We start from the raw sequence: 14,175 nt of genomic DNA on the forward strand, positions 1-14,175 counted from the left end.
AGAAGGAGAGAGAGAAGGAGAGGAGGAGGAGGAGGAGGAGGAGGAGGAGGAGGAGAGGAAGAGCGAGAAGGAGAAGGAGGAAGGAGAAGGAGAAGGAGAAGAAGAGAGGAGGAGAATAGAAGAAGAAGAAGACGAAAGATCTTCCTTTATTACCTTTTCAGACACCAACATTATCCAAACCCAAAAGTACATTTGGGCGGACTGTGACGGAAAGCACTGTTATTCTTTATGCTGATGTAGGCCCTCTGGGAGGACGAGAGACACCACAGAGCCGGGCCTTTGATAGGTCGCTCATCTTGACTGCGTTCTCACCTTCTTGCCAAAAATAACGCAGCAAAAGAGATAAGACTTGTATTTAACATTAGATGAGGAACACAAATGTAATAAGGGAGACTAAAAATGTGGAGAGGTGGTAGAGATAGACAGTTATGAAACTTAATAAAGGAGTACAACTACGAGTAAAAAAAAAAAAAAAAAAAAAAAAAAGAAAGAAAGAAAGATAGAAAGAAGAAGAGATCAAGAAAAAACTTTTGAGTATAATTTTTGTAACATCCATGTTTACGTTTTAAATTTAACAAGACCCACAGACTTTCAACAATCACTCGCTTTTTGATAGTCTATTGCATCCCATCTATGCCAAACAAACATGGATTTGAAACTTATTACCTAAAATCAATCACTTTCGGCCCCGGGATAACCTACCTTATCCTTCAACACGTCGATCTTTTGCCGTTGTCTAATCTTGTGCAGGAGGAGCTGGTCGGAGCGCAGGCCTCTTACCACTGTTCCGTTGCCCACACGCACTTTCAGGGGAGTCCCCAGATTTCCTTTGGTCTGCTGCAAGAGCGGGAGTGTGCTGGTACTCATAGCAAATGGATAATGCAAACATGCATTCACACAAAGACAGACTTATAAACAAAAACACCACATCTACACCCATGTCCAAATCCAAACCAACAATATGTTGACACCAATGGATACCCAAAACACTACAACTCTCATTCACTCTCACGCTCACTAGCTCTCAGCACGCACTCACTCACTCACTCACTCACGCACTCACTCCCTCACTCACACACACAAACACACCACACAAACCCCACACACACACACAACACACCACACTCAGTCATATATAGATATATTATTATATATAATTATATACTCTATATAGATATATATCAAGATATATAGATATATAGTATATTATATATATATATATATATATATGGAGTAGGGTATATATATATTAGATATATCTATATATATATATTATATAGATGAGAGAGATATATAGATAGATATTATGACGAGTATATATAGTAATATCTTACATAACATACTTTACATACATACATACATATCTCGAACTAGATATATATAGATATACTTATATATCTAGATAATATTATATATATAATATATGTATGTATGTCTGTATGATGTAGTATGTATGTAGTAGTAGGATGTAGATATATATATAAATATATATTATAATATATATAATATATATACTTATATATATATTTATATAGTCTATAATTATATAGAATATATATATAAGAGTAATATGTATATATGTAGATAATATGGATAGTATATATGTTATATATATGTAATATATCATGTCTAATATAATGATATATATGTATAATTATATATGTATATATATATGGTATATATAATGTAGATATATATGGAGTATATTATATGTATAATATAATGTATATATAGTAATATATATGGATGCGATATATAGCGAGTATATATATATATATGGATAATAGAATATAGATATTATATCTAATCTTAATCTAGGATATAATATATAGCTATATATATAATATAGATAATAGAGATATATATATCTGTATGACGATATAGATAAGATATTATATTATATATATAGATATATATATATGATATATAGATAATAATATGTAGATAGATATATAGATTGTATGTATATAATGAGGTATATATAGTATGTATATATATGTATGTATATATAATTAATATTAGATATATATCTATATATATAAGATTCTATAGATATATTATGTATAGATGGAGATATAGGGTCATATATTGGACGATAATATGGGAGAGATATATATGAGATATCAGTGGAGATATAGAGATAGATATAAGAGTAGAGATATAAATATATATATATAGATGTAGATAGATGTATATATATAGATGTATTAGATAGTAGAGAGAGGTATATAGAGATAGATATATATATATATGAGATATTAAGATATATAGATATAGAATAGGTAGTATATATAGGGAGAGAGTAATCGATGTATATAGATATATGATATATGTACGATATAAGGTATATATATATATGGTATATATGAGTATAGATGTATATAGATATATAATATAGAGAGATATAATAGATATATATTATCTAGAGAGAGTAGATGAGATATGTTGATAGATATATAGGGAGATATAGGATATGGATAGAGAGAGTACGATAGATACCCACAGAGAGATAGACTCTTAGAGACAGTATAGACACTAAATAAAAGAGATATATATATTATATAGATTATAGAGATATATATATATATATATATATAGACATTATATATATAGACAATATCTCCATAGAGATACATAGTAGATATACATAGACCTATATACATATATATACATATAATATACATATAAACACATATATATATGATATATATACATTTATATATATATATATACATATCTATAGATATATATATAGATATATATATATATTATAGATATATATAAATAATATATAGATATATTATATATATTATACTCTAAGAGATATATATAGATGTATATATTCTATAATAGATAATATATATATATATATATTATCTATAATGAGTAGATATCAGATTATATATATATATATATATATAGATAATATATATATATATATATATAATAATATAAATATACATATATAGCTATATTACCTATATATATAACATATATATATATAGATATATATACATTATATATATATATATAATATATATAATATATAATAAATATATATATATATATAGATATCTATATATATACTATATAATATAGATAAATAGGAGGATCTCTGGCTCTGGTACCAGCGCTCCAACTCGCATCGCGGGATTTGGTACAGCGATACGGGTAATGTGGCCAAGGGTCGACCACATTTGTCAGCACGCGATGGAGGATCCTCCTAGACTGCAGGTTTACAGGATAGTGCGGAGATTCTGTGGCACCGACCATTAGGCTGCTTGTGGCTACCCTGCGGGTTCCACTTCAAAACTCCCGCACTCCACTGCCACCCTAGGGGGTTTCACTGGGACAGACTAAGGGAGCAAGAGTGGCAGTGGGTCGCCACGGGCAGTCTTCTGACCGACTCACAGAAACAACAACTTGAGGACCCAGTTGCTCGTGGGAGTCCTTCAAGGCGCGTAACATCGAAGGCAGCTCAGGAGTCCATTAGGGCGTCCGCCCAAGGACAAGCAGAAGTACCATCTCCCCGGAGCATAGAGGCCCTGGAAGCGGTCGCAAGGCTCGGCTGAATATGGAATCAAGCTGAGCGGTCCAGGTGCGTAGGGCGGGCTCGGACACTGCTGAGAAGGGACCAGGAACAGTTCATCAGGAATCTTGCTGAGGAGGTCGCAGGCCATTCTTGGAAATGACCTTCGCCCTGCACTACCAAGCCTGAGAAAAACTTGAAACCCTAAGCCAGCCTCACAGATGACTGCAGTTCGATCAGCGGTGCGAGGATATCTCAGATCTGTTGGGTTCTGTGAAGTTTGGCTGAGTATTTGAACAGTTTGTACCAGGTGGACCCTCCAACAGTAGCTTGGAGCAAGCGATTGTCTCAGTTGCCTGTGCAGGACACCATCGCGATGAACCTCCTTACCCTACAGAGGTTAGGCTGGCGATTCTAAGCTGAAGAGTGGGAAAGCGCAGGCATATGTGATATCCTGCTTGAACTGCAAAGGCTGGGGTGAACTATGGCTCGGGGGCCGCATACATACTGACTGCCTTGGCAGTCTGGGATACCATTCCCCTGACCGCTGAGGGCGTGGTAATCCCTTCTGGAAGGGGAAGGGGATCGATGGGACTGTAAAAACTACCGTGGCATTACACTGCTCAGCATACAGGCAAGGTTCTCGATCAAATTCTTCTGAAAAAGGATCCGCAACCACATACTGAGGCCACCAGAGACCGAGCAAGCAGTTGGATTTATTCCTGGCAAGTCCACAATAGACGTATACGAGCGCTTCGAGTAATTGGGGAACGCCGTTGGGAGTTGGTCGTGGTTGCTTGCAGCCTTACATCGCCCTCAAGAGGCGTTGACTCGGGCACGGGAATCGTATGGGAGATCTGAGGTCAGGGGAATTCCAACACAGATTATGGCCTGTAGAAGCCTCTATAATGGTACTGAAAGTGCTGAAAGTGTGTGGGGGTATGTCGAACTTCTGCCCTGTTAATTAAGGGGTGAGGCACGGCGTGTCCTTGCACCCACATTTTAACACTTGCATGGACTGGATAAGGGCAGAGCTACTAGCCAAAAGTCAGTGCGGAGCAACACTAGCATATTAAGGTCTCGGACTGACTTTGCCGGCCGATTGTTGCCATCCTATCTGAGTCCTTCGGAGCACTTGTGGTGGCTCTTGATGAATTAGCAATGAGGCGAAGCCCCTAGGCCTAGAGGTCTATGGGACCAAGGACCAAGATCAGGACTTTGGGGGCCTGTTAGGGAACCCGTTCAGCGATCCATGCTTGCGGCGAGGACGTTGAAGTCACAGGAAAGTTTGACAATACATGGTACGTAGTCCATATCTTCTGGGGGGTCAGACAGGAAGTCAGTAGACGGATTGGTCTGCAACAGGAGCAGGAACGCGATCAACAAGCAGCGTTCGAGATGTGTACCTATGCAGAAGGGACCAAGCTGCGATGTCTTCAAGGCCTTGATACTCCAGTTTGCTATATGGGAAGCGGGAAACCTGGACACTATCCAGTGCTTGGAGTCTCGCCTTGATTCTTTTGTAACAAGGCCCTTCGCTGGATCATGGGTACAGTTGGCTGGGACCACGTGTCCAACCGGCGGTTGCACCGTGATGAGACGGCAGGGACTGTTACTTGCATAAGCCGGGATCGCCAACTCAGGCTATAATGGCCCACCTAGCCTCGCACCCTATGGACGAACCTGCCAATCAGGTTGTCTCTCTTGCGAGGAAACCCTGGGTGGAGGAGGAACGGTTGGGACGCGATCCTAGGAGATCATGGCTTGGGCAGCTCGAGAGACTGGCGCAAGGTAACTAGAGATGGGCAGTGGCCTGCCTGGAGACTCACCTCGAGGGATCCCCATGGCTGGAAGCGAAGTGGGGATGCGGCCATGCGCCCGTCGGCGGTAGCCCCTTGATGATGATGAGGAGATATATAGATAATATATATATATATATTATATATGAGAGAGATAGACAGAGAGAGAGAGAGAGAGATAGAGAGAGAGACAGGAGAGAGACCGGAGAGAGACTAGGAATGAGAGAGTAGATATCGAGATCGAAGATATAATAGAGAGATAGCTAGCGATATAGAGATATAATATACAGAGATATAGGGAGAGATAGACATATGAAGAATAAGACAGGAGAGCAGGAGTGATAGAGAAGATAGAAATAGAATAGATATAGAGAAGCGCTAGAGGAGACAGAGAGATAGAGAGAGAGATATACAGATATAGAGAGAGAGAGATGGAAGATTTGAGATAGAGATAGAGAGAGAGGAGAGTAAAGATACATATATGCGATACAGATATATATAACAGATAGAAGAACATAATATATAGATAGAATATATAATAATAATAGAATCTAGAGATAGAGATATATAGAGATAGAGAGGGATATAGTGTAATATAAGGTAGATCGATAGAGATTAGAATATATAATATATAGAGAGAGAGATGAGATATATATATAATATATGTAGAGACATATATATATATATATTCTATTATATATATATAGAGAGAGAGAGGGAAGAGCAGATGTAGATGATAGATATATATATAATATAGATAGAGGAGATTAGACTAGATAGATATAGATATGGATGAGAGATATATATATATATATAGGAGAGATATATAATAGGAATAGAGTATGGAATATATAATATATAGAGAGATATATAGAGTATAATAGATGTAAGAGAGAAGGATATATATGGAGATAGTATAGAGAATACATAGAGATATATAGAAGATATATATATGCAGAGCTATAATGTATACGAGAGAGAGGGAGTTAGAGATAGACGATATAGATATAGAGAGATAGACGGATAGAGAGATATAAGATAAAGATAGAGAGGTGAGGATATATATGGAGAGAGAGAGAGAGAAATAGATAATAGAGATATATAGGGAGAGATATATAGTATCATATATAGAGTATATATAATATATATATAATATATATATATATATATATATATATAGATACATATATTATAATATATATATATATATATAATATGTAGATATATATAGACATATATATATAGATACATGATATAGTATATTATATATATATATAGTATATATATCGAACAATATATATTATATATATATAGATCTATAATATATATATATTATATAAGAATATATACTATATATATATAATATATATATATATATATAATATATTATATATAATAATAGATATATATATATATCTATATATATAAGAATATATATTATATATAATAATAGAGTAATATATTACATAGATAATAGAGATACAGATATATATATATTATTATATACAAGATATAAGAATATTAAATTATATATATATAAATAAATATATAAATAATATATGATATTTATTTGTATATATGATATAATATATATCAATAATATATTATATATATATATATCTATATATATATATTAGATTAATATATATATCTATATAAGACATAACATAGACAATTAGACATATACAATACAATATTAAATATATATATATATATATATATGTCTATATATATATTAATAATATCAGTATATATCATTAATATAATATATATATATATATATATATAGATATATATATAATAGATATATATAAGGTGTGTGGTATATATATATATATATATATCAATATATATATATATGTGTGGTATATAGATATATATATATAGAGATATATAATATATATATATATTGATAAGATATATTATATATATATATATATATATAAATCACAAGAAGAAGAAGAAGAAAAAGAAAAAGGGCATACCATTAACCCCTCTTGTCATGCCCTTCCTTGTGCCAACACATATGCCCCCACCATTGCATACCCAGAGCAGACAAACACAAACACACCCACACTTAGTAAAAAAAATAAAATAAAATAAAATATAAAATGAAAGAAGAAAAAGGGGCATACCTTTACTGCTCCTGTCATGCCCCTCCTGGCATCAATGGCACTCAGCCTGGCCTGCCTTCTATTGTTCTGCTGGGAAGCGGCCAGGGTCCTGCGTGCCTGCTGGATTTTCCTCTTCATCAGCTGCTGCCTCACCATTGCATCTCTCCCTCTCACCTGTCTGTTTGCACCCTAGAGGAGAGGAGAGTTAAGAGGTGAAAACAAAGACTGACATGAACAATAATTACAAATTAATAATACAATGCTTCAAAAACAATGTACAGTCTACATTTACAAAACCTGATGTAAAAAAGTAAGTAAAACACCTCTGAGAACTAAAAAAAATAAAAAATAAATAAAAAAACAAACAAATAAATAAAAATCTGTCTGTCTCATCTATCTAAGCTAGTAATTCTCTAAGAACAGGACAGCAATGCGTACATATACTGTCCGCTACAATTTTGTTTTATTAATTTTCTCTACGCATAAAAAGGCTCCACACGCACTTAGTCACCAAGAAGTCAATTACTAGGCCTACCTGATATCAACACTTAACCCAATTCCTTAATTTTTCAGAATTTTTTTTTACTTTCGTTATTACTATTATATCAATAACATCATAATGATGATGATAACTGATGACTGATGACTAATGACTGATGACTGATGATGATGGTGATGATGAACATCACACTCAACTTATTTTGGTGTCTTATTTTCTGGTATGTGTTTTAATCTACCACAGTACTGCTCCAAACGTTTTGGTTTGCTGTACCCCTTATTGCTTTGTTATGCTGATACATATCCCTGTGACTACTTAAAACTTGTCCAATACACTGACAGAGAAAAAGAACTGGAAAAGTGAGTGAGAGTGACAGTGAGAGTAAGAGTGTCAGTGTCTGTGCTTTAAACAATGTTGCAGACCTGTTTGGACAACACACATTTGGACAAAAGACAGTGATGTATACATAATATCTTGGAAAAGGTTCAGAGCACCTAAAGTGAGTTATGAAAAATAAAAACCTCCAAATTAAGGAAATTAGTGTGGGGAAGCACTTATTTTTTATGGTTTATGATGTAATCTTATTCTTATTAATCAAAATTTTAAAGCATGAAATTGCATACAAATATTGTGACATTTATTTTTTCCAGTCTATTTTCATTTCTCACACATGCACCATAGTACCTTGGTTTCCATTTCCATACCTATTATGAAGAAACTCTACTAGTTATATATCAATAATAATTCATACAAAAATATGCACTGTTCCACCACAAGAGAGAGAGAGGAGCGAAGAGAGGAGAGAGAGAGAGAACGGAGAGAGAGAGGAGAGCGAGAGAGAGAGAGAGAGAGAGAGAGAGAGAGAGAGAGGCAGAGAGAGAGAGATGAGAGAGATGAGAGAGACAGAGAGATGATGCGAGAGGGGAGAGGGAGAAGAGATAGAGAGAGAGAGAGAGGATGAGCGAGAGAGAGATGGGAGAGAGAGAGAGATGGAGAGAGAGAAGAGAATGGAGAGAGAGGAGTGGGGGGGGGAAAGATGTGAGAGAGATAGGGAGATGGAGGGAGAGAGTGGGAGAGAGAGTAGAGATTGAGGAGAGAGACGAGCGAGAGAGAGAGAGAGAGACGGATGGAGGGATGGAGAGAGAGAGAGAGAGACGGATGGAGGGATGGAGAGAGAGAGAGAGGGAGAGGAGAGGGTGAGGGAGGATAAGGGAGAGAAGGAGAGGAGAGGGAGAGTGAGAGAGAGGAGCACCGAGAGATTGAGAAGAGAACGAGAGATGGAGAGAGAACGAGAGATGGAGAGAGAACGAGAGATGGAGAGAGAGAGAGAGGAGAGAGAGAGAGAGAGAGCGAGACGGAGAGAGGGAGAGCGAGCGAGAGAACGAGAGATGGAGAGAGAACGAGAGATGGAGGAGAGAACGAGAGATTGATGAGAGCGGAGATGAGAGAGAGAGAGATAGCGGAGAGAGAGAGATGGAGAGAGAGAGAGGGGGGGGGGAAAAGAGAAGAGAGAGATGGAGAGAGAGAGAGATGGAGAGCGAGAGAGATGGAAGAGAAGAGAGAGAGAGATAGAGAGAGAGGGAGATGACAGAGAGATGAGAGAAGAGAGAGAGAGGAGGAGGAGAGAGTGCGAGAGAAGGGGAGAGAGAGAGAGAAGGAGAGAGAGAGAGAGAAGGAGATAGAGAGAGAGATTGGAGAGAGGAGAGAGAGAGAAGAGAGAGAGAGAGCGAGAGAGAGAGCGGAGAGGAGAGAGAGAGACGAGAGAGAGAGAAGAGAAGAGAGAGGAGAGAGAGTGGAAGAGAGAGAGAGAGAGTAGGAGAGGAGAGAGAGAGAGAGAATGAGAGAGAGAGAGAGAGAGAGAGAAGGAGAGAGAGAGGGAGGGAGGAGAGAGAGATGGAGATGGAGAGAGAGAGAGAGATGGAGATGGAGAGAGAGAGAGAGAGAAGAGAGATGGAGAGAGAGAGAGCGGAGAGAGAGAGGAGAGAAGAGAGAAAGAGAGAGAGAGAGAGAGAGAGAGTGAGAGAGAGAAGAGAGAGGAGGGAGAGAAGGAGAGAGAGAGAGAGAGAGAGAGAGGAGAGAGAGATGAGAGAGATGAGAGAGAGAGAGAAGTGAGAGAGAGACCGAGCTGTGAACGAGAGAGAGAGCAAAGAAGAGAGAGAGAGAGAGAGAGAGAGAGAGGAGAGTGAGAGAGAGGAGATGAGAGAGAGAGAGAGAGAGAGAGAGAGAGAGAGGATGGTGGAGAGAGAGAGAAGAGAGAGAGGGGGGAAGTGAGAGAGAGAGAGAGAGAAGAGAGAGAGAGAGAGAGAGAGAGAGAGAGAGGAGAGAGAGGAGAGAGAGAGAGAGAGATGAGAGAGAGAGAGAGAGAGAGAGAGATAGAGAGGTGAGAGAGAGAGAGGGAGGAGAGAGATTGGATGAGAGGAGAGATGAGAGAGAGAGAGAGGGAGATGGAGAGAGAAGAGAGAGAGATGGAGAGAGAGAGAGGATGAGAGAGAGGATGATGAGACGAGGAGAGACGAGAGAGAGAGAGAGAGATGACGAGACCAAAGAGAGAGAGAGAGAGAGAAGATAAGGAGAGAGAGAGAGAGAGGAGAGAGACGGAGAGAGGAGAGACGAGGAGAGAGAGAGAGAGAGAGGATGACGAGAAGAGAGCAGAGAGAGAGAGAGAGCGGATAGAGAGAGAGAGAGAGAGAGTGAGAGAGAGATGAGAGAGAGAGAGAGGAGGAGCGAGGAGAGCGAGAGAGAGAGGAAGACAGAGAAAGAGAAATAAGAGAGAAAGAGAGAGAGAGAGATAGAGAGAGAGAGAGAGATAGAGATAGAGATAGAGAGAGAGATAGAGAGAGAGAGAGAGAGAGAGAGAGAGAGAGAGAGAGAGAGAGAGAGAGGAGAAAAGAAAAAAGAAAGGGGGAAAAAAAAAACAGGAACAGGAACTCACGGGCATACTTAATTTCAATACAAAGTCATGGTCAGAGATACCATCTTGGCATTGCCTAAAACAGATAATGATTAACGTTCACATTTACCACTGCAGTGTTGTCTAACGGTCTCGTTGTGAGCGCTCTCCTTCCTTTGGATATGCCCCTGGCGTTGCCCCTCTGTGTCCCTCTCCCTCTCACGGCTATGTTAGCACCTCTCCCTCTCGAGACCAGCTGCCTTCCTTGTGCTGCTGCATTGCCTCTTCCACGGGCAACCCCTGTGCCATTAGGAAGAGTTTAAAAGGTACATCACGATAAGAAAAGAATTAGGAACTTTTGTTTACAAAGATTACTATAATCAAACTTGTTCTCATCTACTTTCAAACTTCAAAACACAAATGAAAGTGAGAAGGAAGGAGAGAGAGAGAGAGAGAGAGAGAGAGAGAGAGAGAGAGAAGGAGGAGAGAAGAGATGGAAGAGAGAGAACGAGCCGAGAGAGAGAGAGAGAGAGAGAGAAAGACTGAGTCAGAGAGACAGAGAGACAGAGACAGAAACAGACAGAGACAGAGAGACAGAGACAGACAGAAACAGAGACAGAGAGACCGAGAGAGAGAGAGAGGACCAAATGCCTTTTACCTCTGGTGTTAATCTTTGATGAAAGGACACGCACCCCACGTCCCCGTCCTCTCACAGCTCCAGCATTTCTTCTTGACGTCGCTGCTGTTGCTGCCGCCGCTGCGGCCGCTGCTGCTGCCTGGGCCCTTCCACCCCTTCCTCTTCCTCCCCTCCCCCCTCCTTTGCCTCCCCTCCCTCCCTGTTTCATTCTGATGATATCATCTGCGGATTAAATACATAGGGATTAGCATTTGCAGTTGTCTGATGAGTTGCATCACCTGAACCTCTCTCGTCAACTGTAGCCTTGTTCGTAGATGTATTTTCTAACAAAAATAAATCTGTACAAGGTCTACCTTACCTGTAAACATTAACTCAACAAGTGTAACTCAAACTCAAACTGAATTTCACTACAAGATACCCCACAAACACACAAACAATAGAGCAGCAAAAAAAAAGAGAAAACAAAATGAATTAACTAAAATAAAACATACACACAAACAAGAAAGAAATTGAGATCCTTTAATCTTTATTCCATTTCACATAACTTACACAGACAACAGCTGACATGAACTCATTAAATTATTAACTCTGAAAAAAAGAGCAGCCACGCAAGTCCAGAATGAAAGAAAATAAAAGAAAGGACTGACTTTGCTATTTTCACCAAGGCAGTTCCAGAAAAAAAAACTACATTATAAATACTATCACACCAGATTCATCTGTTGCCTATTATCCTTACTTTGTGCTTATATTAACTCTTTATTCTTAATAGAGTAAATATACAAACTTTGGTTAAAGGCAAAGGCTTAACATGCTGGTATATCTTATTTATTTACAAGGTGATTGAATATTAAATACATTCAGGGAGAGAGAGAGAGAGAGAGAGAGAGAGAGAGAGAGAGAGAGAGAGAGAGAGAGAGAGAGAGAGAGAGAGAGAGAGAGAGAGAGAGAGAGAGAGAGAAAAGAGAGAAAGAGAGAAAGAGGAGAAGGAAAGAGAAAGAAAGAGGAAGAGAGAAAGAAGAGAAAGAGAGAGATGGAGGGAGAGAGAAAGGGAAATGGAGGGGGGGGAGAGAGAGAGAGGAGAGAGGAGAGAGAGAGAGAGAGAAGAGAGAGAGAGGATAGGGGAGAAAGGGGAGAAAGGGGAGAGAAGGGGAGAGAGGAAAGAGAAAGAGAAAGAGAAAGAGAAAGAGAAAGAGAAAGAGAAAGAGAAAGTTAGAAAGTTAGAAAGTTAGAGAGAGAGAGAGAGAGAGAGAGAGAGAGAGAGAGAGAGAGAGAGAGAGAGAGAGAGAGAGAGAGAGAGAGAGAGAGAGAGAGAGAGAGAGAGAGAGAGAGAGAGAGAGGAGGGGGGGGGGGGGTGAGGCTGGACATAACCACAAGATTGCAGATGGCCAACTGAAACCTCAAACCTCAACATCTATGGCTCATGGGTAAGCAATAACCACCAACAACCTGAACTAGAAACAGGAAGAAAAGAAAAAAGGAAAAAGATAAAGAAAAAGGAAATGAAAAAAAAGAAAAAAAAAAAAAAGGAAAAAAGAAAAGAAGAGAAAAGAAAAAAACTTGTTTCTTATTCTGATCAACACGTTTCCTGGTTTTCATTATATATTCATTTTAGTGCAAAGAAGGAATCTTCTTATATAATAAATATACAATTAGAGTCTACATGACTATTCTTTCCATTTAGTGCCCTCTTTTGCCATCACAAAAAACTCTAAGCCCGTATCGCCTCCTGTCACTCGCGGATATGAAAAACTACGCATGAATAATCTAGCTACCTATATTCTCTTTTAAATTCTGGACAACGGAATCACTCCAAGATTTACTATACCAGAATTTACTCAAGTTCCATATGGTTCATCAGTATCATCCTCATCATCATTTTCATTACATTATTATCATAATCACTGTCATCATTATAATCATACTGATCACAGCCAACATCAATACTATCACCATAAATATCATCACACTTATCATAATTATCAATATCATCAAACTATCAATATCATCACATTATCAATATCATATTATCAATATCAATATCATCACATTATCAATATCAATATCATAATTATCAATATCGTCACACTCAATGTATTGAAAAGATAACTACATCTATTTACACCTGTCATTTGATGAAATTCTAACGAAGTGCCCTAAAATAAATATATCATAATTCATTTTGTTCATCTTATCGATCTTTATTACTAGAGTTTAATCAATACAATCATATTTCAATCAATAAGAACCACTTAAAATTTGCATAGCCTCCTATCATCAGAATTCTAAATAAGCTATTCCACCCCATGCTTACTCAATCTGCATAATTCAAGAGGATCGTTATCTGCAATACATTCATACAGGATAAAAAGATTTAGACAATGCCAGTCAAAATCACTTTATATATGTAAAGTACTGGCAGGTTAGTATCTATTCAACAATAGCAAACATCAGTCTCATAGATTTAATCAAGCTTTAACTATCAGCTTGTAAAAGACATCATCTGATTCTAAACACAGTAAGAAAATAATAACGAATAAAGAAACAATAAAAATCTGACATTATAAAGAATTTAAATGACCATACCATAATACCAATCTCATAAAAAATAAAAATAAAAAAAAAAAATTAGTAAATGTTTAGAAGACCCCCACCCTGGTTTTTAAAACAGGGTTTTTTTTCTTTCTTTTTCAGGGGGGTCTTTAACCAT

The 14,175-nt window shown here is 37.6% G+C and overlaps 1 protein-coding gene across 1 annotated transcript in view; it reads right to left on the bottom strand.

The window, feature by feature from the left end:
• Positions 1–291: 291 nt before the first annotated feature.
• LOC119580462 (rRNA 2'-O-methyltransferase fibrillarin-like) overlaps positions 292–14,175 on the bottom strand; it is a 15,086-nt gene continuing 1,202 nt past the window's right edge. Inside the window, exons 2-6 of the mRNA XM_037928611.1 lie at positions 11,490–11,690; positions 10,962–11,131; positions 7,464–7,631; positions 703–837; positions 292–315 (exon numbers count right to left, since the gene is read on the bottom strand). Coding sequence (XP_037784539.1) covers positions 292–315; positions 703–837; positions 7,464–7,631; positions 10,962–11,131; positions 11,490–11,690 — 698 coding nt within the window. The remainder of the gene's footprint in view (positions 316–702; positions 838–7,463; positions 7,632–10,961; positions 11,132–11,489; positions 11,691–14,175) is intronic.

Source organism: Penaeus monodon, chromosome 13 (genome assembly GCF_015228065.2).
Source record: "Penaeus monodon isolate SGIC_2016 chromosome 13, NSTDA_Pmon_1, whole genome shotgun sequence".
Classification (NCBI taxonomy): Eukaryota; Metazoa; Arthropoda; class Malacostraca; order Decapoda; family Penaeidae; genus Penaeus; species Penaeus monodon.